The following is a 25,880-nucleotide window of genomic DNA, read 5'->3' as shown; positions in this document are numbered from 1 at the left end:
AAAATTTTCGCTGGATGGGTGGAGATAGAGAAACATTATTACATCACTGTGAGCATATTTTGTTTTTATTTTTACTCTTGAATACCTTAGCACCTAGTGGATTAAATGAAGAAATTACATAGCATGAGATATGAATTGTTTTTACTTATTAGATTTGTTTGAAGTAATCGTATTGTTCTATGTGAGATACGATTGGCTATTTTGGATATTTAAAGATGTATCTTTTTAGCACAGAGCCTCTTCCGGTAAGCAGTTGATGTTATTTCCCCTGAGGCAGACAAAGCTCAAAACGATGCAGTCTCGGGACAGAATGGAACATTTACGTTTTTAAATATTTTTATGATTTCATAGTTTTGGAGAGGGATACATTACTGCATACCAAACAAAGATACATACTGTTGCGCAAAAATTATAAATTAGAGCCCTATGAATAAAACACTACTGACTAAATTTAACCTTAAGGTTGGCAAAGATTTTAGTTGAGTATATATGGTCTCATTTTTATTATGACTGCATATTATTAGTTCTGTTTGGTACTGTCAAGGAAGGATTATAGCTTCTTCTACATCCATTCCCAGATACATTCATTGTTGTATAACTGCATTATATGTGAAAGCTCATAAGACTTGAGTTTCCTTAAAGCATATTCCACCAGAACAGATCTGTTTCATATATCTGGAGGAAATCCTCACAAAATACTGTAGAACAGAATAATGGACATTAACAGATAATGGTCTTTGATAGACAAGTTCTTCTTCAAGCTGCTCCTAGTAAGGTGAATTTTTATTTAAGTTTTTTCCATAATAATCATATCGCTGATGCAGGTTTAGAGTGGGGAAGAACAGCATGCAATAGGAAGTGAGGAATTCAACCCAGAAATCATGGAGCTTGCAAGCTTCAGGGTATTGCTGGTGTATTACATTTCCCAATTGGAGGTATTCATTGGTCAGAATATTGTAAGAATTAATAGAAGAAAGCGGTCTGTAAGAAAATTCCTCTTTTACAGCATGTTAAATGCATGAAATGCTGAGCATTGAACGAATTCTTGAAAAATTTAGGATTTTTTCACACTTTCATTATGTATATTTTTAGAAAATCATTAGTATAATTTATGAACTATATGATAAGCCTTTGATTTTCTGAGAATGGTCCTAGAGGGGTCTGAAATCCTAAAGAATAAATACAATTGTATTTTTAAATATTTTGGTGGGTGGTTAATATTTTCATTTTTGTTACAACCCATTTTCTTTTTTTTTTCCCCTGCAATAGTAGTGACTGTGAAATTGTAAAACAGCAGCTTAGTCTGCAGAAATGCAGTCTGGGTAGCTTTAAATGCAGTGAAAGTGCACAAAATACTTGCTATCAAATATTTTTCAGAGAATGTAAAACCAGCAATCTACTTTGCTCTCCTAGGGTTTTCAAGGACCACGTGAAGTTCCAAAGAAAACAGCAGATGAAGTTCATGCACCTGCCATTTCCCCTCCTGCTAAGCGATCTTATACTTCCTGTTCGCCATCTTATACCACTTCTTCATTGTTTTCCACTGTGTACAGAAAAGATACAGAAATTAATTTGCCTGCAACCTCTAGCAATATACTTTGGAGAAACACTGTTGCACCAGACAAAAAGCCTGGCATGTTGGACCCTTCCCTGCTCTCTGCTTCTTCTGTGGGATTTCCAAATGAGGTGGGAGAAACTGAAAAATACACTCATTCCATTACTGCAAAATCTACAGTCGAGCAATTAAAATGCAAGGGAGCTGTTCCATATTCAGCAGAAGACTCCCCAACTCCCAGCGGTGTGACTGTCTCACAAAATATAAGGAGCAGAACAAAGATTTTAGCACTTTTGAAGTTCAACCCAACATCAGTAGTTGAAGAGAAGAAGAGTTTAGGAGCTGCACAGTGTCATCCTGGGGATCAGCTTGGAGAAAATATGAATGATTTATCTGAGAAGTGCATTGATACAGATTTATGTACAAGTAATGTTATAGAAGAAAGGGAAAATATACAACCAAAGCATCCCTCCAATAGCATTTCTAAAAGTAAATGGGATATTTATTTACCTCAGAGGCCAACAGATCTGCCCTGTGAGACAGAAAAGAAGCACCTGGAAGAATTCCATTGTTTGCATCTGGGTTTGCAGGAACCCCACAGTCAAGATGAAATCTATATTTTTGGATCCCAGCAACTTAATGAAAAAGGAGATGGAACCAATGGTGATAGATCAATGGAAAAGAACTATGAGCAGAGCTCCTGGGATCAGAATGCAGCAACTTTGCTTTCCACACTCTGTAGAAATGATGGAGCAGCATATAAATCAGCAGGTAGTGAACATGCCCCCAAAGACAAAGAAAATAAGAGTCAAACATCTAAATTTAATGAAATCACAAACAGTTTGTCCTTGGAAGGTTCTAATTATTCAGCAAGTAGTAAGGAATTGTGTGTCTTGCAGAAAACTGCTCAGAATGGCAGTACAACTCATCTGACTGACAGTGTGAAAGATCCCAAGGTTTCTCCTGCTGCTGAATCCTTGAGCTGTAGGCTTTCGCCAAGAACACTTTCAGAAAGTAGAGGTAATAGCATTGAGGGTATAGTTGATGATGATATTGTTTCTGCAGGTGGAGCTGTGAAAGATATATTGCCTGTGTCAGGAGACTTCGGTGATCCATTGCAGGACTTTGTGGAGATCACTTTCAATCTGTTGGATAATTTTGACTTTGGGGTTTCAGAAGAGGATAAACCACAGGAAAGTAGCAGTCTTTCCCCAAGCTCTGAAAGCTTATTAAAAAGTACTTTAGTCAAAAATGGGGTCAGAAGTCCTGAAAAGATGACAAGCAATCAGGGAGAAAATAATTTGATTAAAAACATGTCACTGTCTGCAAATATTAATGTTTGTAAATCTATAAATGGTGAGGCACTGCTTAGTGATAAAATATCCATGGATGAGGAGAGAATTGTAAAAGATAGTTCCCCTGAATCATTGCTTGATTTCAAGCCTTCGGAATCGGAACACATAATACAGAGAGCAAATGCAGAAAATTTCCAAATCACCGATGATAAGAAAGCTTTTAATTTATCCCAAGTATCTGTTCTTACAAACTCTTTAATGATGAATGAAGAACACACTAGTGCTTCCGAGCACAAAGGAATGACTCTCTGTGAGTTTAATCGTAAGGTAGATGAATCAAGAGAAATTGAGATATTTCAAAACATTAAGCAAATTGCACCAGTCACCTCTAGCTGCCTCTCACCTTTTTCAGAGATGTTTTTACAGTCTCCTGAGTATATATTTTCTGCTCCTACAAATGTGTCTGAGAAAGGTACTATAGTACACAAAGGAGTACAATCTCGAGACCTTTCACTGAGCTACAGGGATCCTGACATTACATCAGATAGTCCTTTGCTGACTGTATCACTAAAGAATGGTGATGAGAACTGCTGTGCATTGATTAAAAAAAAATGTTGTGCTACAACATCTAGCAAGTTGGATAATGAAGTGGAAGATCCCTGTGTTTCTAAAACTTCTATTCCATCTTTAGGAAGTAAATATCTTTCAGAAGAATTGGAAGCATATGTTAATTTGTCGTGCAACACAATTGCTGTCAATGGAGACAAATATGAAAATTCAGAAGGAAATTGTCAGAAAAGATGGGTGAATGCAGACAAATCCCTAGCCCTTTCTCGGCTGGTAAAAGACTTGTCTCTTCTGAGATCCTTGACTGAACATAGCACAGCATTAGAAAGCTTAGAAGGCTTAGAAATGATGAGAGGGGAAAATACTGACTTGTTGCCTGAGCCAAGTACTGCTGGAGATGAGGATGATCCCACTAGGGAAGCTGAAGCTTAGGTCTACTGCCCTGTATGCATATATAGTCTGTATTTAATTTTCTTAGATTTCTGCTTAAAATGTTTTCCTAACTTTTGACACAAGGTCTATCTTCTCAGCAGCAGATGTAACACTATTGTAAACTTTGTTTTTAGAAGTACATTTTATTTTATAACATGTGAGGAAAATCATATAAACAAGTATTATAGATAGTCAACAATCTATTTACAAATTACAGAGCATGGGCACACAAAAGCTAAAAGCCCCAATTTTTTATTTATTTTTTTTTTTTTAAAGAGTATTGTATCACACTGTAGATGATTTTATCTAATTTAAAGTGTGTGTAAAAAGAATATCTTTCTGAAATGCTTTACTGCCACCTTCCTTCTTACTCTGAAAGTATAAAAAGATTTTTAAAAACTGAAATCAGTTTGGCTATCACTCAAATTCTGTACTATTATTTATTTCAAACACTTTGTAAAAAAAGTTTTCTGTTATCTGTTTTGCCACTCCCTTGCTCTTTCAGCTATTGTATTCATGCTTTTTCCAGCCATTCTGCCTTAGCTGCACTGTGATTTGTGAATTATTCTGTTGCAAATGTTGAACACACTTACATTTATTTTTATTCTTTTTGACTTTCCTGAATCTTTTGACGCCGTCATCCATATTTTTATTTACACTTTACTCTCTCCCGGGCTTTACTCACTCTATCCAGATCCATGTCCTCGTGCTTGTCTGTTCGCTCATTTACTATCTCCTCTCTCTCATCTCTTGCTTGGGGATTCCCAAGGCTCTGTTCATGGCCTATTTCTATATTCACTCTACAATTGCATTATAGGTCTTCCCATAGTTCCTATTGTTGATAGGGCTGATTGTCAGACGTATTCCAAGATATTTGGAATAAAGATTGGAAGATCCCAAGATAAATATCTGGACTTTCTTTATCATCTTGCTACACCAGTCCAGACACTTGGGTTATTTCTCTGCCCCACCCCCCCCAACCAGTGGATGGAGCCAGAGGATGCAGCTTTTCCTGTGACATCATCTCATATACTTAGTGGTGCAGCCCAGCAAAAGCCAGTATTTTCTATCTCCGGCAGATAGTAAGACCTACTCATCTAGTGCAGCAGGATCTTTGGTTCCCAGGTTTGATTTGTCCCGCGTGGTGGAGTGTTTTCTGGCAGTTCTGTCTTAGACTGTGGACCAGGCTATTGGTTTTCCCAATTCCAGTGAGCCTACTTAACAAATTCCCAGTCCCAGAGGTTACTTTGTAGAATTGAAGGAGAGCTGTTGAAGCTTAGCAAGACCCTCTAAAAGTCTTCTCCCTATCCTCTTTCCTCCCCCCTTCACTTGCCTTTTTATGTCTTCTCTTCATAAAGCTAAAAAAAAAAAAGAGAAAGTTTATAGGTGGTGCCTGCTGATGCAGAGAGGCTGGAAAGCTGGTAAGTTTCTAACGCCTTTGGCCCACAAGCCTTCTCTCGGACGTTGGCCTGAGGATTTGGCTGGCAAAACTTCTTCCATTCCGTAGAAGTCTCTGCTTGGAGTGTGGCAATTGCGGTCAACTCTGCAGAACTTATAAAGAATTTCTCCTTGCCCATGCATTTAAGTCGTAATGCAATGAAGTGAATGTCATCTGACTTCATATATAGATGTGACAGTGGTTTGTTTTTTTAGTCTTATTATGACGATTTTTATTGTTTATAATATTTGTCAGTTTGAAATTTGTTTGATTTTAGTTTCCGTGAAACTTTGTGATTTCATTGTTTTAATTTTATGTATGTAACTATGTATATCGCTTAGGCCAATTGTGTTAAGCGATTAATACATTTTTAAAAATACAAAAATATCAACAATTCCATTGGCTCCTACTTTCCTGAATGCAGACGGAAAGAGATTTCTCCTGGGGAAACTCCCCCACCCACTCAGATTCAGGAAGTGAAGGAAATGCAGAGGCAATGGGGCTTTCTTCTTCCAATATGGCAGGGCTGGAGGGCCATGCTGGGAAGGCAGGCACAGTCTGAAGTGCTGATTTCTGCCTCTGGTTTTATTTCCTTTGGAGGATTCTGCCTTTGATTTCCAACCAACCCCCTGGTCTCTCTTTTAGAGGGCATTCCTCTCCAATTTTTATTCCAGATATTGCACAGGTTTACTATGCCTTCCAGAGCCCTGGTGAAGGAGGAAGAGCTGCTCTTTTAACAGGCCAAAGCCCTATGCCAAGACTTCAACCACAGGTCAGATGCTTCCCAAGTGATCCAAGTTAGCAAAACTGATCAGTCTAGAGGATACCTTGAGGGTCCCTCCAGTCTTTTAAGCTGGAGGAGGATCCAAAAGTGATTAGTGGTAGTTTCCTGGGAAAGGGGGAACTTTCCTCCAAGTGGGAGGATAACAGTATCATTCAATATTGTTCCCTGCCTACCCAGGTGGTTTTATCCTTCAGGAAGTCAAATTAGTTACAGGAGTGATCTGGATGGGATTCTATTCTTCAGGGGGGTTCGCAAATCATCTAAAACATTTCCACTACATTCAGAAATGAAAGGCAATCTCTTGAACTTAAAGGTATCAGATTGCAACTGCACCCTTTAATTCTAGTTGTCTCTCAATGCTGTTTTCAGGTGCCACAGGTAGATGCCCTGGTTTTGGCAGTTACACATAACACAGCTATCGCAATTGAGGAGGCCATCACCCTGAAGGATGTACACGATAGGAAGACTGAAGTCCTTTTAAAGCATGTGTTCACCTAAACAGCTTTGACAGCACAAATTGCTATCTTTGGATATTATGTGACTTGGGCTGTTTGGTACTGTGTACAGCAGCTTTCTGAGGGAGAGGAGTGTTTCAGCTTGAGTCTGGGACTGTGTTCCTTACTGAAGCTATGTATGATCTTATCAGAATTTCATGTAGGTCTATGCCCTCTTGGTGGCAGCATACAGGTTTTTTATGGCTGTCAGTGGATGGCAGATGCAGATTCACAAGTGCATCTGAGCAAAATTCCCTTCAAGGGAAAGTTATTTTGGGAAGACAGAAATATTGGTAAAAATCTCAGAAGGATAAAGTCTCTAAAGATGCCAGAAGATAAGGTTTGTCCTTAATTCTGTAAGAACTTAGACTGAGATCAATTCTGAGACTCCAAGCGCTATGGGCTAGGTAACAATCAGCCTCTCAAATCTCCAGATAGAAAAGTAAAAATCAGTGATTTTGAGGTGCTAAAAAATTCAAAGGTAAGTTGACAGCTTCCACAAGTTCCTGTTATTCCACCCAATGAAGGTTGGTGGGTCCTTTCCTTGGAAGTGCCTATAGGTAGTCACCTTTGACTATCAAGGAGTGGACCCACATAACTTTGCATGAGTGATTTGAGAGATTTTTCAGAATGGTTATGCTCTGGAGTTTACCACTTTGATTCCCAATGCCTTCATGGTCTCTTCATGCAGTTCCCCCATCAGAAAGCAAACAGTTCAGTCTTCCATTGAGAAGCTTCAGCTCTTGCAAGCAGTAGTTCTAGTGCCATGCAAAGAACAGGGTCTCAGTCAGTATTCCATCTACTTTGTAGTCCCAAAGAAGGAGGGTTGCTACAGGCACATCCTAGATTTAAAAAGAATAAATAGCAAGCTATATATCTCATTTCCAAATGGAGACTTAAGGTCCATTTCAGTAGTTGTGCATCAGAGTGAGTTTCTGTCTGCCCTATATCTTTCAGGAGCATATTTTCATATTTCTGTCAGAAAAGCGCATCAAAGATTTCTGTTTTTTTACTTCCTGGAGGAACTCTTTCAGTTCAGAGCACTCCCTTTTGGTCTTGCCTCAGCCCAAAAACCTTCACCAAATTAATGGTGTTTTTGGTGGTAGCCTTATTACAAAGGGAAGAGATCATGGTTCTTCATTATCTCATTAATTGGTTGATCAGGATCAGATCCCACCCAAGAAGGTTTTTTGGTGTCTAACAAAGTTGTACAGGTCTCAGACGTCTTGGGCTGTTACTCATCTTTCCAAGAGCAAGTATTTTCTATCCTAGTTTCTGAAATTCCTGGACTGAACCTACCTGACTAATCAGAGGATAGTTGAGATTTTGAGTCAAGTAGAGAAACTTCTGGCTCAAGAGCTCCCAGAGTTTAGGATTATCTACAGTTTCTGGGTTCTTGGCAGCCATCTTAGATCTGGTTCTGAGGGACAGAGCCCACATGCACCCACTAGATTTCTCTTTTTGCGTATTGGTCTCCTCCGTCTCAGGACCTCAAAGTTCACCTGTTTCTTCCTCAGTGAGTGAGACAGAATTTCATATGATGGCCACCACTGAACTTATGGAAAGGAGTGAGTCTGTAACCTCCTCAGTGGGTGAACCTCAAGACAGATGCGAGTTAAATGGGATGGAATTTTAATTGCCAGGTGGTGCAGGGACTTTATTAGGAAGAGGTCTCTTGTTCATCAGCAGATTAGAAATCAGAGCCTTCAAATGGGTGTGCGTTCACTTTCTTCCATGAATGAAAGGAACAGTGGTTCTGGTTCTGTTCGACAATTCTATGGCACTGGTATATGTTAACAAACAAGGTGGTACCCAAAGTCAGGGGGTGTCCAAGGAGATAATTCTTCTGTTTCAATGGACAGAACAAGATCTACTTCAGATTTCTGAAGCTCATATTGCAGATATGAAGAATGTTCCGGCTAATTTTCTCAACAGAAACATACTAAATCCCAGAAACTGGAAATTCAGCTGGAAGGCCTTTCAGAAGATAGTGGATCATTGGGGATTGCCATATGGATCTGATAGCAACCTACAAAAATTCCAAGGCTCTCTAGTTATTCAATCAACTCGAGGAGTACAACTACAAAAAGATAAGACTCTGTGGTCCAGCATGGCCAAAGTGAGAGAGAGCTGTTGTATGACTTCCTCCCTGGCTTCTGATAGAGTGGATTTTGCAAAAAATAAAGAACCAGTATTTGCTCATAATTCTTGTATCTCCAGATAAGCCAAGAAAACACTGGTATGCAAGTCTTGAAAGAATTCACGTGGATTTCCCAATCCAATTTTAAGAGACTTAAGGTCTTCTAAATCAAGAACCAACTCTAATTGAAGAACCAGGGCTATTTTATCTTATGGCATGGCCTTTGAAAGGTTGTGGTTGTGCAAGAAAGCATATTGATCTGCAGTAATCTCAACACTACTGAAGGGCCATAAAAATTCCACTTTGCTGGCTTATGTCAGGGCTTGGCATCTGTTTGAGATATGCTGTAGAGAGTGGTCTGTATCTCTCTGGAAGTTGAATATCTCTGATATCTTAACATTTCTACAAAAAGGGTTAGAAAAGAGTTTATCTTTAAATTCTTTTAGCCGGTAACTTTAAAATAAGCGTGTGAATGCCCACATACTGGGATTTTAAATCATGTGTATATGTATACTCCTACTTTTAAGCAATTACTCAAGCAAATGTATTTTGTATATTTTCTTTAGGATTTTGTTGATTTTAACATGCACAGGAAAGTGGATTTTAAAACGTGTTAAGGACATTACCAGTTTTACCCATTAGTTTACCAGTTTGCCCAGCGCATCTCAAGGTCAACCATAGGTCTTCAGCCTGCACTCCCCCCAGTTGACCCAGACCCCTCACTCAGTCAATTTAGGACTAAACCGAGATTTATGAAGACTTATACCTCATCAGGAGCAGAAGTAAACATAGGCGGCTAACAGCCTGCTGCTCACTATGGCAGCTGGTTTTTAAAAAATTGGCTTTACTTACATACCTGTTGGCCCCCAGAATGCCCATTACCCGCCCCTTTTCTGTCTTTTTTTTTTTTTTGCTCGAACATACGCACATAACTACTGTTGTTTAAAATACACGTTGCTCATGCACAGCTCAGAGACTCATACATGTGGGCCTTTTAGCACGAGCAATGCTTTCAAAATTTGCCCCTTAATGTTCAAGTGGCAGCAATCTCCTGTTATAGAGTCCCAAGAGTTATCAGTTGTGTTTGATCCAGATGTGTATTTTCCTGAGGGAACTAAAATGTTAGATTTCCTCCCCCTGCCCCGCCCCCCCCCCCCCCCCCCCCCCCCCCACACACACACACACTTCAGGCATTTGGACCCTCAGTGGAATTTAGATTTGATCCTCAGAAGTGGATTTCCCATTCCAGTCACGTCAGCATGCCTTTCAGAAGGATATCTCGTTATAAGCAGTTTTTTTGTTGGCCAGGTCTTCAGAAAGATGTATTTCTGAACTTCAGACGTTGTATTACAGGGATTAATTTCTGGTTTTTCTTCAGACTTGGTATCACTATGTTCAGTTCCTTCTTTTCTTGCTTAAAATGGTTTCTTCATTTGATTTCAATCAGTCAATTTCACTACAAGCTTTTTCTTGGGAGGAGTGTTGTGGTACAGAGAAGTCACTCTGTCTGTTAAATGTCTGTCAGGTTCTCTTGAGATATTTGGAAGACACTAATACTAATCTGTTTTGGAAATATGATAGATTGCCTTATTTGAAATACCTCAAAGGACAAAGAAGCTTCTAAGTTGCATTTAGCTAAGTGGATCAAAAAAACAATTGTTCTGCTTATTTTTTGAAAGGATGAGAGGTTCCAGAAAGTATTCATGCCCATTAAACAAGAGCTTATGCTTCTTGGGCTGAATCTTCAGTTCTTGATCTGGAAGATGTTTGTAAGGCAGTCATTTGGCCTTCCTTACATTCCTTTGCAAAACATTACAAATTGAATGTTCATGCCATGGAGGATGCAGCTTTTGGAGCTAGAGTCTTCAAAGTGGCCCTAACTTCTTTCCTTCTGGATTTATTAGCTTGTGTACTTCCCATATGTTTGGACTGGTATAGTAGGATGATAAGGAGAAATGTATTCTTATCTGATCATTTCCATTCCTTGAATCCTGCTACAGCAGTGCAAGACTCACTCAGCAAGTTTTGGGCTTGCTTGGATTTTTATGCAAAAATCTTTGTTTTCCTTTGGGAAAACTCTGGGATTACCTTTTAGTTTGTGTGCTTACCTTCTTTGCTGTTTCCTCCTTTTTAGGGAGGTTTGGGGAGAATTTGTTCTGAGTGGTTCTTTCTTTAGGTTTGTTTAACAAAAAAATGAGTTTTTATTATGGGAATAGTTTTGTTTCTTCTTCTGTTGCTTTGTCATGAGAATACTGGCTTTTGCTGGGCTGCAACACTAAGTATCTATAATGATGTCACTGAAAAATCTGTGTCCGCTGCCTCCAACTGCTGGTTGAGGGGGAATAACCCCCAATATCTGGACTAGTGTAGCAGGATTCAAGGAAAGGGAAATATAAGGTAAGAATACATTTCTCAGACTTTATTAGTTCTTTTTCATAATAGTGGGAGTATAGTCTGAAAAAAATCAGTCTGATGCTGCCAGTGCCTTCTCAAATGTGCTAATTTGTTTATCTGTTACTGAAGAATCCTATCACACAATTCTAGCTACTTACAGTTACTGGTTTTTCAAAATGCAAACTAATCAGTTACAGATAATTTGGAACTTTTATATTTGATGCAAATTTGAAAATGCTAAAATTCAGAATATAAACAAGAAGAATAAATTTAGCAGCACAATAATAAAGGGAGATTTCTATTACCCCAATATAGATTGGATAAGGGAGGTAAAGTTTCTAGATAAAATAAATGACTGCTACAAGGAGTAGTTGAGGATTCGAAGCAAGAGTTAACGGTGGCAGGCTGCTCAGCAACAGTGATCATAGTGTGAACAAATTTGACTATGACTGGGAGGACAATTAAATCTACAACTCTAGCATTAAATTTTCAAAAGGGAGTCTGGTAAAATAAGAAAAAGCTGAAAGGTGCAGCTACAAAGGTTAAGAGTTTACATTAGGAGTGGTCATGGTTTAAAAATATCATTTTAGAAGCCCTCTTCAGTTGTATTCCACACATTAAAAAAAAGTGGGAGGAAGGCCAAACGACTGCTGGCTTGATTAAAAGGTGAAGTGAAAGAGGCTAGTTTAGCTAAAAGTACTTTCAAAACTTGGGGAAAGGATCCATCTGAATAAAATAGGAAAAAGCATAAGTACTGGCAAGTTAGATGTAAAACATTGATAAAGCAGACTAAAAGAGAATTTGAAAAGAAGCTGGCCTTGGAGGCAAAAACTCATAATAAAAACTTTTAAAAATATATCTGAAGCAGGAAGCCTGCGAGGAAGTCAGTTGGATTGAGGGGTTAAAGGGGCACTTAGGGGAAGGTAAGACCATCATGGAAAGACTGACTGAATTCTTGCTTCGGTATTTACTGAAGAGGAATTTGGGAGATACCTGTGCCAGGAACTATTTTTAGTGGTGATGATTCAGAAGAACTAATGCAAATCACGGTGAAGCTGGAAAATGTAATAAGGCAGATTGACAAATTAAAGAGTAGCAAACAGCCCAGACCAAATAGTGTAAACTCCAGAGTTCTGAAAGAACTAAAAATCTGTTACTGGTAATTTGTAACCTGTTGTTGGAATTGTACGCTAAAGACTGGAGGGTGGCCAATGTAACCCCAATCTTTAAAAAGGGCTCCAGGAGTGATCTGTAAAATTATAGACCCGTGAAACTAACTTTAATACCAGGAAATATCGTGGAAACTATTGTAAAGAACAAAATCACAGAACATATATAAAGACATGGATTTGTACACAATGGGGCGGATTTTCAGCGCCCTGCTCGCCTAAATCCGCCCAAAACCGGGCGGATTTAGGCGAGCAGGGCCCTGCGCGCCGGAAAGCCTATTTTACATAGGCCTACCGGCGCGCGCAGACCCCGGGACTCGCGTACGTCCCGGGGTTTTCGGAGGGGGGAGTGTCGGGGGCGTGTCGGGGGGCGGGCCCGGTCGACGCGGCGTTTCGGGGGCGTGTCGGCCGCGTTTTGGGGGCGGGGACGGGGCGTGGCTACGGCCCGGGGGCGGGGCCGCGCCCCCCGTACCCGCCCCCAGGTCGCGGCCCGGCGCGCAGCAGGCCCGCTGGCGCGCGGGGATTTACGTCTCCCTCCGGGAGGCGTAAATCCCCCGACAAAGGTAAGGGGGGGGTGTAGACAGGGCCGGGTGGGTGGGTTAGGTAGGGGAAGGGAGGGTAAGGTGAGGGGAGGGCAAAGGAAAGTTCCCTCCGAGGCCGCTCCGATTTCGGAGCGGACTTGGAGGGAACGGGGGGAGGCAGCGCGGCTCGGCGCGCGCAGGCTATACAAAATCGATAGCCTTGCGCGCGCCGATCCAGGATTTTAGGGGTAGATTTTAAGAGGCGCGCGAACAGCCTACTTTTGCTTGCGCATCAGACTCAAGCAAAAGTACGCTGGATTTTAGTAGATACGCGCGGAGCCGCGCGTATCCACTAAAATCCTGGATCGGCGCGCGCAAGGCTATCGATTTTGTATAGCCTGCGCGCGCCGAGCCGCGCTGCCTCCCCCCGTTCCCTCCAAGGCCGCTCCGAAATCGGAGCAGCCTCGGAGGGAACTTTCCTTTGCCCTCCCCTCACCTTACCCTCCCTTCCCCTACCTAACCCACCCACCCGGCCCTGTCTACACCCCCCCCCTTACCTTTGTCGGGGGATTTACGCCTCCCGGAGGGAGACGTAAATCCCCGCGCGCCAGCGGGCCTGCTGCGCGCCGGGCCGCGACCTGGGGGCGGGTACGGAGGGCGCGGCCACGCCCCCGGGCCGTAGCCACGCCCCGTACCCGCCCCCAAAACGCGGCCGACACGCCCCCGAAACGCCGCGTCGACCGGGCCCGCCCCCGACACGCCCCCGACACGCCCCCCTCCGAAAACCCCGGGACGTACGCGAGTCCCGGGGTCTGCGCGCGCCGGTAGGCCTATGTAAAATAGGCTTACCGGCGCGCAGGGCCCTGCTCGCCTAAATCCGCCCGGTTTTGGGCGGATTTAGGCGAGCAGGGCGCTGAAAATCCGCCCCTTAGTGGATACGCGCGGCTCCGCGCGTATCTACTAAAATCCAGCGTACTTTTGCTTGAGTCTGATGCGCAAGCAAAAGTAGGCTGTTCGCGCGCCTCTTAAAATCTACCCCAATCTTGCTTCACCAGACTGCTACATTTTTTTGAACAGGTTAATAAACATGTGGCTCATGGTGAGCCAGTGGATGTAGTGTATTTGGATTTTCAGAAGGCATTTATTTATTTATTTATTTAATAACTTTTATATACCGGCATTAGATAGGCACATCATGCCGGTTTACATATTAACAAAAGCGAGGAAACTACATTATAACAGGGAGTGGGAGGGGATATAACAAACTGAGAAAGGCAAGAAATACAGAGTTGTGAACTAGTTAAATAAGTCAAAAATCAACAACAAGTGCAATAAATGCAACAACGGCAACTGGTAAAAACTTAACTCTGACCGAAGAGGCATAATCTTTATAAAGTGCGATGAGTAGATCGGGATACAATGGCGGAATTGGGTTCACAGGGGAGGAAGGATTAGTCAGGGTAGGCTTGATGGAATAGCCAGGTCTTCAATTTAGATCTAAACTTGATTGGGCAGGGTTCTAATCGGAGTGTCATGGGCATGGAGTTCCAGCGTGTGGGGCCTGCTATAGAAAGGGCTCTTTCCCTAGTGGAGGAGAGGTGTGCAATTTTTAGCGAGGGAACTTGCAGAGTTCCTTTGTGAACTGTCCTGGTGGGGCGGGTCTGAGTGACAGGGCTAAATGGTATGTCCAGCCAAAGGGAATTGTGAGAGAAAATGGATTTGTGTATGATGGTGAGTGTTTTGTGGAGTATTCGGAATGGGATAGGTAGCCAATGAAGGTTTTTCAGGATCGGGGTGATGTGATCTGTTTTACGGGTGTTAGTGATGATTCTGGCGGTTGCGTTTTGCAACATTTGGAGTGGTTTGATTGTAGCGTGTGGGAGGCCAAGGAGTAGAGAATTACAGTAATCAAGTTTAGAGAGGAGGGAAGTTTGGATGACAGTGCGAAAGTCTTGAGAGTGTAGCAGTGGCTTAAGTTTTTTTAGAACATTTAGTTTATAGAAACCGTCCTTGAGGATGGAGCTTACATATTTTTTCATGTTTAGTTGCTCATCCAGGAGGACTCCGAGATCTCTTACAAAGGGTTGGTTTATAAAGGGTTTACAAGTAGGGTTATGAAGTGAATGAGGTTTAGAGTGGGGCGAGATGAGTAATAGGTCCGTTTTGTTGGTATTGAGAGCGAGGTGGAGGTTCGTTAGAAGAGAGTTAATTGGAGTGAGACAGGTTTCCCAGTGCTTCAATGCATCGGATAAAGAGTTGTGGATAGGGATAATGATTTGGATATCGTCAGCATATAGATAGAAGTTAAGTTTGAGTTCAGTTAAGAGGAGGCATAGAGGGGTAAGGTAAATATTAAAGAGGGTGGAGGAGAGGGAAGAGCCTTGTGGGACACCCCGTTGTAAGGGGAGGGAGGTAGAGATAGCATTGCCTATTTTGACTGAGAAAGTTCTGTTTGACAGGAAAGATTTGAGCCATGCTAAGGCCAGGCCTGAGATACCGATGCTTTCTAGGCGGGCGAGTAGATGATTGTGGCATATAGTATCAAAGGCGGCAGATATATCCAGGAGGGCAAGAAGGTAGCTAGTGCCCTTGTCCATTCCTATAAGAAGGTGGTCGGTAAGTGTAAGCAGGAGGGTTTCAGTATTAAGATGTTTACGGAAGCCAAATTGTGCGGCATGGAGAATATTATGGTTTTCTAAGTAGTCCGTGAGTTGTGAGTTAACTACTCTTTCCATTATCTTAGCAATGAAAGGAAGGTTGGATATCGGACGGAAGTTCGCAGGGTCTTTGGGGTCAAGAGAGGGCTTCTTTAGGAGGGGTTTGACCACTGCTTGTTTAAGTGAGTCTGGGACAGAGCCATAAGATAGTGAGCAGTTGACGATGCCAGCTATTGCTCTGGAAATGGTGTTTGGGATTGCAAGGAGCGCTTTGGGGGGAATGGTGTCACTTGGGTGTGAGGCAGGTTTGAGTTTTTGGCAAAGAGCCCCATAAGAGACTCCTGAGAAAATGGCAAAGAGCCCCATAAGAGACTCCTGAGAAATGGTGTTTGGGATTGCAAGGAGCGCTTTGGGGGGAATGGTGTCACTTGGGTGTGAGGCAGGTTTGAGTTTTTGGCAAAGAGCCCCATAAGAGACTCCTGAGAAAATGGCAAAGAGCCCCATAAGAGACTCCTGAGAAAATGAAAAAGTCACTGGATAGGAGGCAATGTCCTGTTGTGAATTACAAACTGGCTAAAAGATAGGAAGCAAAGAATAGGACTAAATGGTGAGTTTTCTTAGTGGTGAAAGGTAGACAGTGGAGTGCCTCAGAGATCTGTATTTAAACTAGTGCTTTTTAATACATTTATAAATGATCTGAAAAAGGGAACAACGAGTGATCAAATTTGCAGATGACACTAAATTATTCCGAATTGTTAAATCACAAGCAGATTGTGAAAAATTGCAGGAGGATCTTGTAAGACTGGACATTTAAACGGCAGATGAAATTTAATGTGGAGAAGTACAAAGTGATGCACACAGGGAAAAGTAACCTGCAATGAAGTTATATGATGTTAAGTTCCATATTATGAGTTACCGCTCAGGAAAAGGACCTGGGCGTCAAAGTGGATAATACTTAGAAATCTTTGGTTCAACATGTGACGGCAGTCAAAAAAGTAGACAGAATGTTAGGAATTATTTAGAAAGGAATGTTGAGTAAAATGGCAAATGTCATAATACCTCTGTATCACTCCATGCTGAGGCTGCAATTAGAGTACTGTGTGCAGTTCTGGTCGCCGCAAATCAAAAAAGATATAGTTGCATTGGAAAAGATACAGAGAAGGGCAAACAAAATGACAAAGGAGATGGAATGGCTCCCCCACGAGGAAAGGCTTAAGAGATTGGGTCTGTTCAGCTTGGAGAATAGACATCTAGGGGAAGGAGGATATGATAGAGTTCTATAAAATAATGAGTGGAATAGAATGGGTAAATGTAAATCGGTTGTTTATTCTTTCAAAAAATATAAAGACTAGGGGGCGTGCCATGAAGTTAGTAAGTAGCACATTCAAAACAAATTGTGAAAATTCTTTTTTACTCACTTCACAATTAATCTCTGTGAAGTGTAGCTGGGTTTAAAAAAGGTTTGGACAAATTCTTGGAGGAGACGTCTGTAAACCGTTATTAACCAAGTAGACTTAAGAAACCGTTACGGTTTGTCACTGCACAATAGTAGCATGGGATACATTTACTGTTTGGGATCTTGCCAGTTACTTGTTCAAAACAGGATGCTGGACTTGATGAATGTTCAGTATGATCCAGTATGGCGATTCTTATGTAACTTATGACATGATAATGTAACCTAATTACTTAACAGGTTACTTATCTACTATGGTGGATCTGGAAATCATGATCTTTTGTCACCTTCCCAAACTGGGATTTAGTAGTGCAGTGTGTTGTCCATTACACCATAGAAACCACTGTCATAGATGAGGGACTTTTTTTTTTTTTTTGTAATTGAATATTTATTCAGGATAAAAACCATCAAAATGTAATGTAATATAATATATTAACTTAGTACAGAATCTTACCTCCCCAAACCCCCCCCCCCCCCCCCCACCCATGTCCTAAAGAAGAAGACAATTTTCCTCTGTATTCCAGGTTTGAAAAATATGCCATAGTTTCTCAAACTTGTCAGTTCTTTTTTTTTGTATTGCTGTGAGCATTTCCATTTGGTATGTAAATAAAAGTTTTTTTATTCTGATAGTTTGGGTGCATATAGTTTTTTCCAATGTGCTGCTATCACACAGCATGCTGCTGTTATGGTTATGAGGTCTTGGAGTGGATTCTTAGGTACTGTAGTGATGGCCACTCCCATGGGGAGGAGCCCAGTGAGGAATCGCAGTACTAGGCTAGACTCTATACACAGAGGAGACACAGAGAAGTTGTATTTATTGTACAGCTTGATGGTATTGTCCGGGGAGCGGGCAGCAGTGAAGGTAACCCAGCAGAAGTAGTCCAGGGGTCCTCAGCAGAGAAGACCAGTCTCACACTTGAGTAGGTGATAGGCAGCGTGGCGTAGCAGGGACAGGTCCCAGATATAGACACTCAACCATGAAGCTGAAGGTGAGACAGACTGAAAGGGTTAGTACTCACTGAAGCAGAAGCTGTATTGTTGAAGGTCCTGGCAGGCAGAAGTTGTTCAGTGGCAGGTACTAGATTAGGGAGTGCAGGCCCTCGAGGAGCGAGTACCCAGTATCCCAAGATAGGTACCTGAAATAGAGCAGAAGGGCCCCCGAGGAGCGGGTACCCAGGTTATAAAGAAATACCCCGAAGGGCAGAGAGAGATTCCTGCGGCAGCTGGGAAGCAGCAGAGCAGCTTAGACCAGAGCCAATCCAATCCAATCCTTGCTAACTCAGTTTGTTAGCAAACGAAGGGCAGGCTAAATACCAGGATGGGATGACGTCACTCGGATGGGACGCCCCAAGGTTCTCGCCATGATGTGGATAAAGACGTGGGTGGCGTGCGTGCGCACCCTAGGAGGCCCTCAGGAAAATTGTGGGAACACAGTTGCTGTTGCCGATCTGGGGATACCGGAGGGAGCGGCATGAAGGCTTGTGGAGAGAGAAGGAAGAAAGGTGAGGCACAGAGGTCGAAGCCGTCTGAGACCGACGGACGCAACAGCTGCTGTCAAAATCTGAGTTGCCACTTTATACATTCCTTTTGGCATTCCATCCACCAATGCTGAAAGTAAACATGTTAGTGGATCTTTGTCTATGGTAAACTGTGTAATTTATTTAATTAAATTACATGCCATATCCTACGTATGGTGCGATCTTGAGACACAACCACCATATACGACGCATAGTTCTCCTGGCCCTGCATCCCCTGCAACATTGATCAGAAACATTAGGGGACATACTTTTTAATTGCACTGGAATTATAGTACTATCTCAGATATACCTTAACAATTTTTTACCTATTGAACAGATATCAACACCTTCGCCATCCTCCATCAAATGCCATTTCACTCGTCATCCTCTATAGTTAATTAAGATCTTGTACCCAGACTTTCTCATGTTTAAGAAATGAAACCTTTAAGGGTTTAGAAATGAAACCTTTAAGGGGTAATCCCCTTAGGCAGTAAACTTCAAAAGTAGAATGTCCTTTTTCTATCCAATGTTTGCCTATCTTCCGATGTAGATAATTTTGAATTTGAATATATGCAAAATAATCGCCCTCTTCCAGCTGGTATTTTTTTCCTGAGATCTGTAAATGTCACCCACCCCTGAGAGCTTAAAATCTGATCCACCCTAAATAAATCATGTCCCTCCCAGTGGAGTGGGAGTTGTCCCTGGAGGTGTGGAACCATATCTGTGCAAGGTAGGTCACTCCCCAATTGGATCTTATGGCAACGCAGCTCAACTCCAAGACGGAGAGATTCTTCAGTTGCCGAAAGGAACTCTGTTCGGTGGGCCTCGATGCTATGGGGTGCCCTTGGCTGATGGGAATTCTGTACGTCTTTCCTCCTTGGCCACTCATAGGTCAGATCCTCAGACACACAGAATCACAACCCGGGACTGTGGTTCTAGTGGCACCAGAGTGGTCACGGAGACCATGGTTTACAGATCTGGTGCAGCTTGCGGTGGAAGGTCCTCTCAGTCTGACTCATCTTCCGGACCTGTTGCTTGAGGGTTCCATATTTTCGGATCAGGAGAATTGCTTTTGTCTCAGTGGCTTGGCTTTTAAGAGGTGGAGACTTCAATCGAAGGGTTACTCCGAACAGGTCATCTCCCCTCTTCTTCAATCCAGAAGACCGATCTCTATGGTATATATTAAGGACTGGAAACTGTTTGAAATTTGGTGTCTTCAATGTCATCTAGATACTCTGGCAGTGGAGGTGTTGCATATGCTAGATTTTCTGCAGCAGGAGTTGTCCAAGGGTTTGGCTTACAACTCGCTTCGTGTGCAGGTGACTGCCTTGGGTGAGCTTAGAGGCAGGTTTCAGGGTGTAGGACTCTCTGTTCATCCAGATGTGGTAATGTTTCTCAAAGGGGCTAAGCTATTACGTCCTCTGGTGCGAAAGATCTGCCCGGATTGGCGTCTCAACTTAGTACATCGTGTCCTTTGCAGAACCCTCCTTTGAACCCTTGAGAAGGGCTACCCTGAAGGACTTGACTCTGAAAGTGGTCTTTTTAGTAGCTATTTGTTCAGCTCGAAGGATTTCGCAATTTCAGGCTCTGTCATGTAGGGAACCGTTTTTGCGGATTTCCAGGAATGGAATCTCATTGAGAACAGTGCCTTCCTTTTTTCCTAAGGTGGTGTCTGCCTTTCATGTTAATCAGACAGTAGATCTTCCGGCTTTTCCAGAGTGGTCAAAAGATTCTCCTCAGGATAGAGAATTACATCTTCTGGATGTGCGGCGAACACTACTTCGGTATTTGGAGGACCTATTAGTAAACATTTGTAACCTATCATTAAAATTATCCATTGTACCTGAAGACTGGAGGATAGCTAATGTAACTCCAATATTTAAAAAGGGCTCCAGGGGCGATCCGGGAAACTACAGACTGGTTAGCCTGACTTCAATGCCAGGCAAAATAGTGGAAAGTGTTCTAAGCATCAAAATCACAGAACATATAGAAAGACGTGGTTTAATGGAATAAAGTAAGCATGGCTTTACCCAAGGCAAGTCTTGCCTCACAAATCTGCTTCACTTTTTTGAAGGCGTTAATAAACATGTGGATAAAGGTGAACTGGTAGATGTAGTGTACATGGATTTTCAGAAGGCGTTTGACAAAGTTCCTCATGAGAGGCTTCTAGGAAAAGTAAAAAGTCATGGTTTAGGTGGCGATGTCCTTTCATGGATTGCAAACTGGCTAAAAGACAGAAAACAAAGAGTAGGATTAAATGGACAATTTTCTCAGTGGAAGAGAGTGGGCAGTGGAGAGCCTCAGGGATCTGTATTGGAAAGAAATATGAAGAGGGAGGTAATCATATTTGCAGATGATATAAAATTGTTCAGAGTAATTAAATCACAAGCAGATTGTGATAAATTGCAGGAGGACCTTGTGAGACTGGAAAATTGGGCATCGAAATGGCAGATGAAATTTAATGTGGATAAGTGCAAGGTGATGCATATAGGGAAAAATAACCCATGCTATAGTGTTGCGGTCTCTACCGCTTCCCCCTTGCTAGCCGTGTTCAGGACTCACCTCCGGGGCCGGGAGCGCCGCCTCCGCGGCTCTGCTGAGGATTCAGGACGTCCGCCATTGCTGGGCCGTCTCGCTGCCGCCCCGCGGGGACGCGCGTTATGAACGGACGCTCACCGGAAGCCTGACCCCGCCTGAGCTGGCCACGCCATGCCCCAAGCCCGATATAACCGGCGTTCCTCAGTTCTCTCATTGCCTTGCAGCGAGGGTCGCTACAGTGTGTAGTTCTTAGTTGCACTTCCGTTGTTCCGCTTCAGCTACTGACCTCTGCTTGTTCCTGACTCTGCTTCTGCCTGCCGCCAGCCACCGACCTCTGCTCGTTCCCGACTCTGCTTCTGCCTGCCACCAGCCACCGACCTCTGCTCGTTCCCGACTCTGCTTCTGCCTGCCGCCAGCCACCGACCTCTGCTCGTTCCCGACTCTGCTTCTGCCTGCCGCCAGCCACCGACCTCTGCTCGTTCCTGACTCTGCTTCTGCCTGCCGCCAGCCACCGACCTCTGCTCGTTCCTGTCTCGACCGCTGCCTGTCGCCTGCCTCAGTCCTCAGCTTCTCTGCCGCAGCTGCTACGCTCCTATCCTCTGGACAGTGCCTCCTGCAGGCCTGGGCTGGAGCCGCTACCAGACTGCCTTGGGTCCCGAGACCTTCTACTTCCTGCCTGGCTCTGGCCTACTCGCTGCTGGATCCTATCTTGCTTCCTGCAAGTTCCAGTCAAGACATTACTGACTCTGATCCTGCTTCCGCTTGCTTTGTGCTCCCTGGCCTATTGGCTCTTGCTACTGGACTCTGTGCTCACCTTTGCCCGGGCCTTCCTAGAGAGACTATCACCGTGCAGAAGTCCCAAGGGACTGGGACCCTACGGGCTCCTCCTGGGGGGTCCTGGTTCCCGGGTGAAGAGCTTAGCTGCACTCCCAAGTCCCAAGGTTCTGGGACCCTACGGGCTCCTCCTGGGGGGCTCCCAGTTCCTGGGTGAAGACCCCTGTGTGTCTCCTAAGTCCCAAGGCTCCAGGACCCTACGGGCTCCTCCTGGGGCGTTCCTGGTTCCCGGGTGAAGACCTGTGCTTGTGGCTCCGCCTCCCGAGCTACTCTACCCAGGGTGGTTCAGCTCAAGGGTCCACTCTCGAACCGCAGCTCCCAGGCCGCAACATATAGTTACACAATGTTAGGTTCCATATTAGGTGCTACCACCCAAGAAAGAGATCTAGGCGTCATAGTGGATAACACATTGAAATCGTCGGTTCAGTGTGCTGCTTCAGTCAAAAAAGCAAACAAATGTTGGGAATTGTTAGGAAGGGAATGGTGAATAAAACGAAAAATGTCATAATGCCTCTGTATCGCTCCATGGTGAGACCGCACCTTGAATACTGTGTACAATTCTGGTCGCCGCATCTCAAACAAGATATAATTGTGATGGAGAAGGTATAGAGAAGGGCGACCAAAATGATAAGGGGAATGGAACAGCTACCCTATGAGGAAAGATTAAAGAGGTTAGGACTTTTCAGCTTGGAGAAGAGATGGCTGGGGGGGTGGGGGGAGGTATGATAGAGATGTTTAAAATCATGAGAGGTCTAGAAGGGGTAGATGTAAATCAGTTATTTACTCTTTCAGATAATAGAAAGATTAGGGGGCACTCCATGAAGTTAGCATGTGGAACATTTAAAACTAATCGGAGAAAGTTTTTTTTCACTCAACGCACAATTAAACTCTGAAATTTGTTGCCAGAGGATGTGGTTAGTGCAGTTAGTATAGCTGTGTTTAAAAAAGGATTGGATAAGTTCTTGGAGGAGAAGTCCATTACCTGCTATTAATTAAGTTGACTTAGAAAATAGCTACTGCTATTACTAGCAACAGTAACATGAAATAGACTTAATTTTTGGGTACTTGCCAGGTTCTTATGGCCTGGATTGGCCACTGTTGGAAACAGGATGCTGGGCTTGATGGACCCTTGGTCCGACCCAGTATGGCATGTTCTTATGTTCTTTTGTTGCTCAGATCATCTGTTTGTTCTCTTCAGTGGACTGAAGAAAGGGGACAAAGCCTCTAAGGCTACCATATCTCATTGGCATAGAAACATAGAAGTGATGGCAGAAGAAGACCAAACGGCCCATCCAGTCTGCCCAGCACTTATCTATTACTCTGCCCAGTACTTATCTGTTACTCTGACCACTGAGGTCAGGGCCCTTATTGTAACTTTTTGGTTCAAATTTTCCTTCCATCCCTGCCATTGATGTAGAGAACAGTGCTGGAGCTGCATAAAAGTGAAGTATCAAGCCTAATTGGTTAGGGGTAGTAACCGCCGCAATAAGCAAGCTACTCCCACGCTTATTTGTTTACCCAGCCTGTGCAATTTAGTCCTTGTTGGTTGTCTTAATATAAATCTTCTTTTCTTCATCCCCCCTATGCCGTTGAAGCAGTGAGCTATGCTGTATATGTTTTCAAAGTGAAGTATTGGTTCGGGGTAGTAGCCACCACAACAAGCAAGCTGCTCCCATGCTTATTTGTTTACCCAGACTATGCAATTCCATCCTAGTTGGTAGTTGTCTGAATGTAAATCCTTTTATCTTCATCCCCCCTGCCGTTGAAGCAGTGAGCTGCGCTGTATATGTATTCAAAGTGAAGTATCAGGCTTAATTGTTTTGGGATAGTAACTGCCGCAACAAGCAAGCTACTCCCACGCTTATTTGTGAATGCAAATCCTTTGTCCCATATTTCCTCTTGCCGTTGAAACATAGAGCAATGTTGGAGTCGCATTAACCGTGTGTATGTTTATTGAATAAGGGTATTAATCACCATCATTCCAGTAAGCCACTTCCATGCCTCCTCTCTTCATTCACATCCTCAAGACTTTATGGATCCACAGTGTTTATCCCACGCCCCTTTGAAATCCTTCACAGTTTTAGTCTTCACCACTTCCTCTGGAAGGGCATTCCAGGCATCCAACACCCTCTCCATGAAGAAATTCTTCCTGACATTGGTTCTGAATCTTCCTCCCTGGAGTTTTAAATCGTGACCTCTGGTTCTGCTTATTTTTTTGTAATGGAAAAGGTTTGTCGTTGACTTTGGATCATTAAAACCTTTCAAGTATCTGAAGGTCTGTATCATGTCACCCCCTGCTCCTCCTTTCCTCCAGGGTATATATATTTAGATTCTTCAATCTCTCCTCATAAGGCATTCGATGAAGACCATACATCTTTTTTGTCGCCCTTCTCTGGACCGCCTCCATCCTGTCTCTGTCCCTTCGGAGATATGGTCTCCAGAACTGAGCATAGTACTCCAGGTGAGGCTCACCAAGGATCTGTACAAGGGGATAATCACTTCCCTTTTCTTACTCGATATTCCTCTCTCTATGCAGCCCAGTATTCTTCTGGCTTTAGCTATCACCTTGTCACATTGCTTCACGACTTCAGATTGTTAGACACTGTCACCCCAAGGTCTCTCTCCTGCTCTGTGCACATCAGCCCTTCACCCCCCCCTCCCCCATCGAATACATTTCTTTCAGATTTCTACACCCCATATGCATAACTCTGCCCTTCTTGGCATTGAATCTCAGCTGCCATATCTTCGACCAGTCTTCCAGTTTCCTTAAATCCCGTCTCATTCTCTCCACTCTTTCCAGTGTGTCCACTCTGTTGCAGATCTTAGTATCATCCACAAATAGACAAACCTTATCTTCTATCCCGTCCACGATGTCGCTCACGAAGATATTGAACAGGACCGGTCCCAACACCTACCCTTGCGGCACTCCACTCCATACCGCTCTCTCTTCCGAGTAAGTTCCATTTACCATCACACATTGTCTTCTGTCCTTCAACCAGTTTGCTATCCAGATCACCACCTTGGCACTCACTCCCAAGCTTCTCATTTTATCCACTAGCCTCCTATGCGGGACCATATCAAAAGCTTTGCTAAAATCCAAGTAGATAACATCGAGCGCTATCAGATTCGTCTGACAGGACCTTCCTTTGGTGAAACCATGCTGCCTCTGGTCCAGCAATTCTGCTGCTTGTAGATAGTTCACTATTCTTTCCTTCAGCAGCGACTCCAATACATGGGGCACATTTAAAACTAATCGGAGAAAGTTCTTTTTTACTCAACGCACAATTAAACTCTGGAATTTGTTGCCAGAGGATGTGGTTAGTGCAGTTAGTATAGCTGTGTTTAAAAAAGGATTGGATAAGTTCTTGGAGGAGAAGTCCATTACCTGCTATTAAGTTCACTTAGAGAATAGCCACTGCCATTAGCAATGGTTACATGGAATAGACTTAGTTTTTGGGTACTTGCCAGGTTCTTATGGCCTGGATTGGCCACTGTTGGAAACAGGATGCTGGGCTTGATGGACCCTTGGTCTGACCCAGTATGGCATTTTCTTATGTTCTTATTTATTTATTTATTTATAGGCTTTTTTTTTTATACCGGTATTCGAGAGGACATCATACAGTTCACATATTAACAACAGAATTGAAAATACATCATAACAGGGAAATAAAACAACTGGGGGGGGGGGGGGGATCACGCAGGAAAGAGAGGGAACACAAGTTAACTGCAGAGAAAACAATTCGTAGTGATGGTGGCAGGAGGAGCAATGAGAGCATGTTCCGCCTCTGCCACCTGCTCTGGTGCTCACCACCTGCACCTTGCTGATCTCATGCAATGTGAGATTAGTGAGTAGAGATGTGCTAACTACAAGGTTTGAATGCACTTGAAGTCATGGTGCAGGTAGTGAATGGTGGAACGCACTCCCATTGCTCTTTCTGCAGCTACCACTATGGGCTGGATAAAATTTGGCTATGGGCTGGATGTGGCTTTTGCATTAGTCACGGCAGGATGTTGTGACTAGCTACACTCACCGCAATACTGCTACAGGCCCAGAAACAGTGCAACAGGTTGTTGCCATTGCCGCAAGCTCCA

At 43.3% G+C, this 25,880-nt stretch overlaps 2 protein-coding genes across 3 annotated transcripts in view; both read left to right on the top strand.

Moving 5' to 3' along the window:
- The window catches only part of LOC115088217 (protein ZGRF1-like), a 32,797-nt gene extending 27,173 nt beyond the window's left edge, over window positions 1–5,624 (top strand). For both annotated transcript variants that reach the window (XM_029596273.1, XM_029596265.1), the window contains one exon: window positions 1,414–5,624. In XM_029596273.1, the coding sequence (XP_029452133.1) occupies window positions 1,414–3,849 (2,436 nt within the window). In that variant the 3' untranslated portion in view covers window positions 3,850–5,624. The remainder of the gene's footprint in view (window positions 1–1,413) is intronic.
- A 13,463-nt stretch (window positions 5,625–19,087) lies between these two features.
- Window positions 19,088–25,880, top strand: part of NEUROG2 (neurogenin 2) — a 99,013-nt gene continuing 92,220 nt past the window's right edge. Inside the window, exon 1 of the mRNA XM_029608062.1 lies at window positions 19,088–19,146. Within this exon, the coding sequence (XP_029463922.1) occupies window positions 19,088–19,146 (59 nt within the window). The remainder of the gene's footprint in view (window positions 19,147–25,880) is intronic.

This window comes from Rhinatrema bivittatum, chromosome 1 (genome assembly GCF_901001135.1).
Source record: "Rhinatrema bivittatum chromosome 1, aRhiBiv1.1, whole genome shotgun sequence".
NCBI classification, from domain to species: Eukaryota; Metazoa; Chordata; class Amphibia; order Gymnophiona; family Rhinatrematidae; genus Rhinatrema; species Rhinatrema bivittatum.
This window is presented reverse-complemented; position numbering and strand designations above follow the sequence as displayed.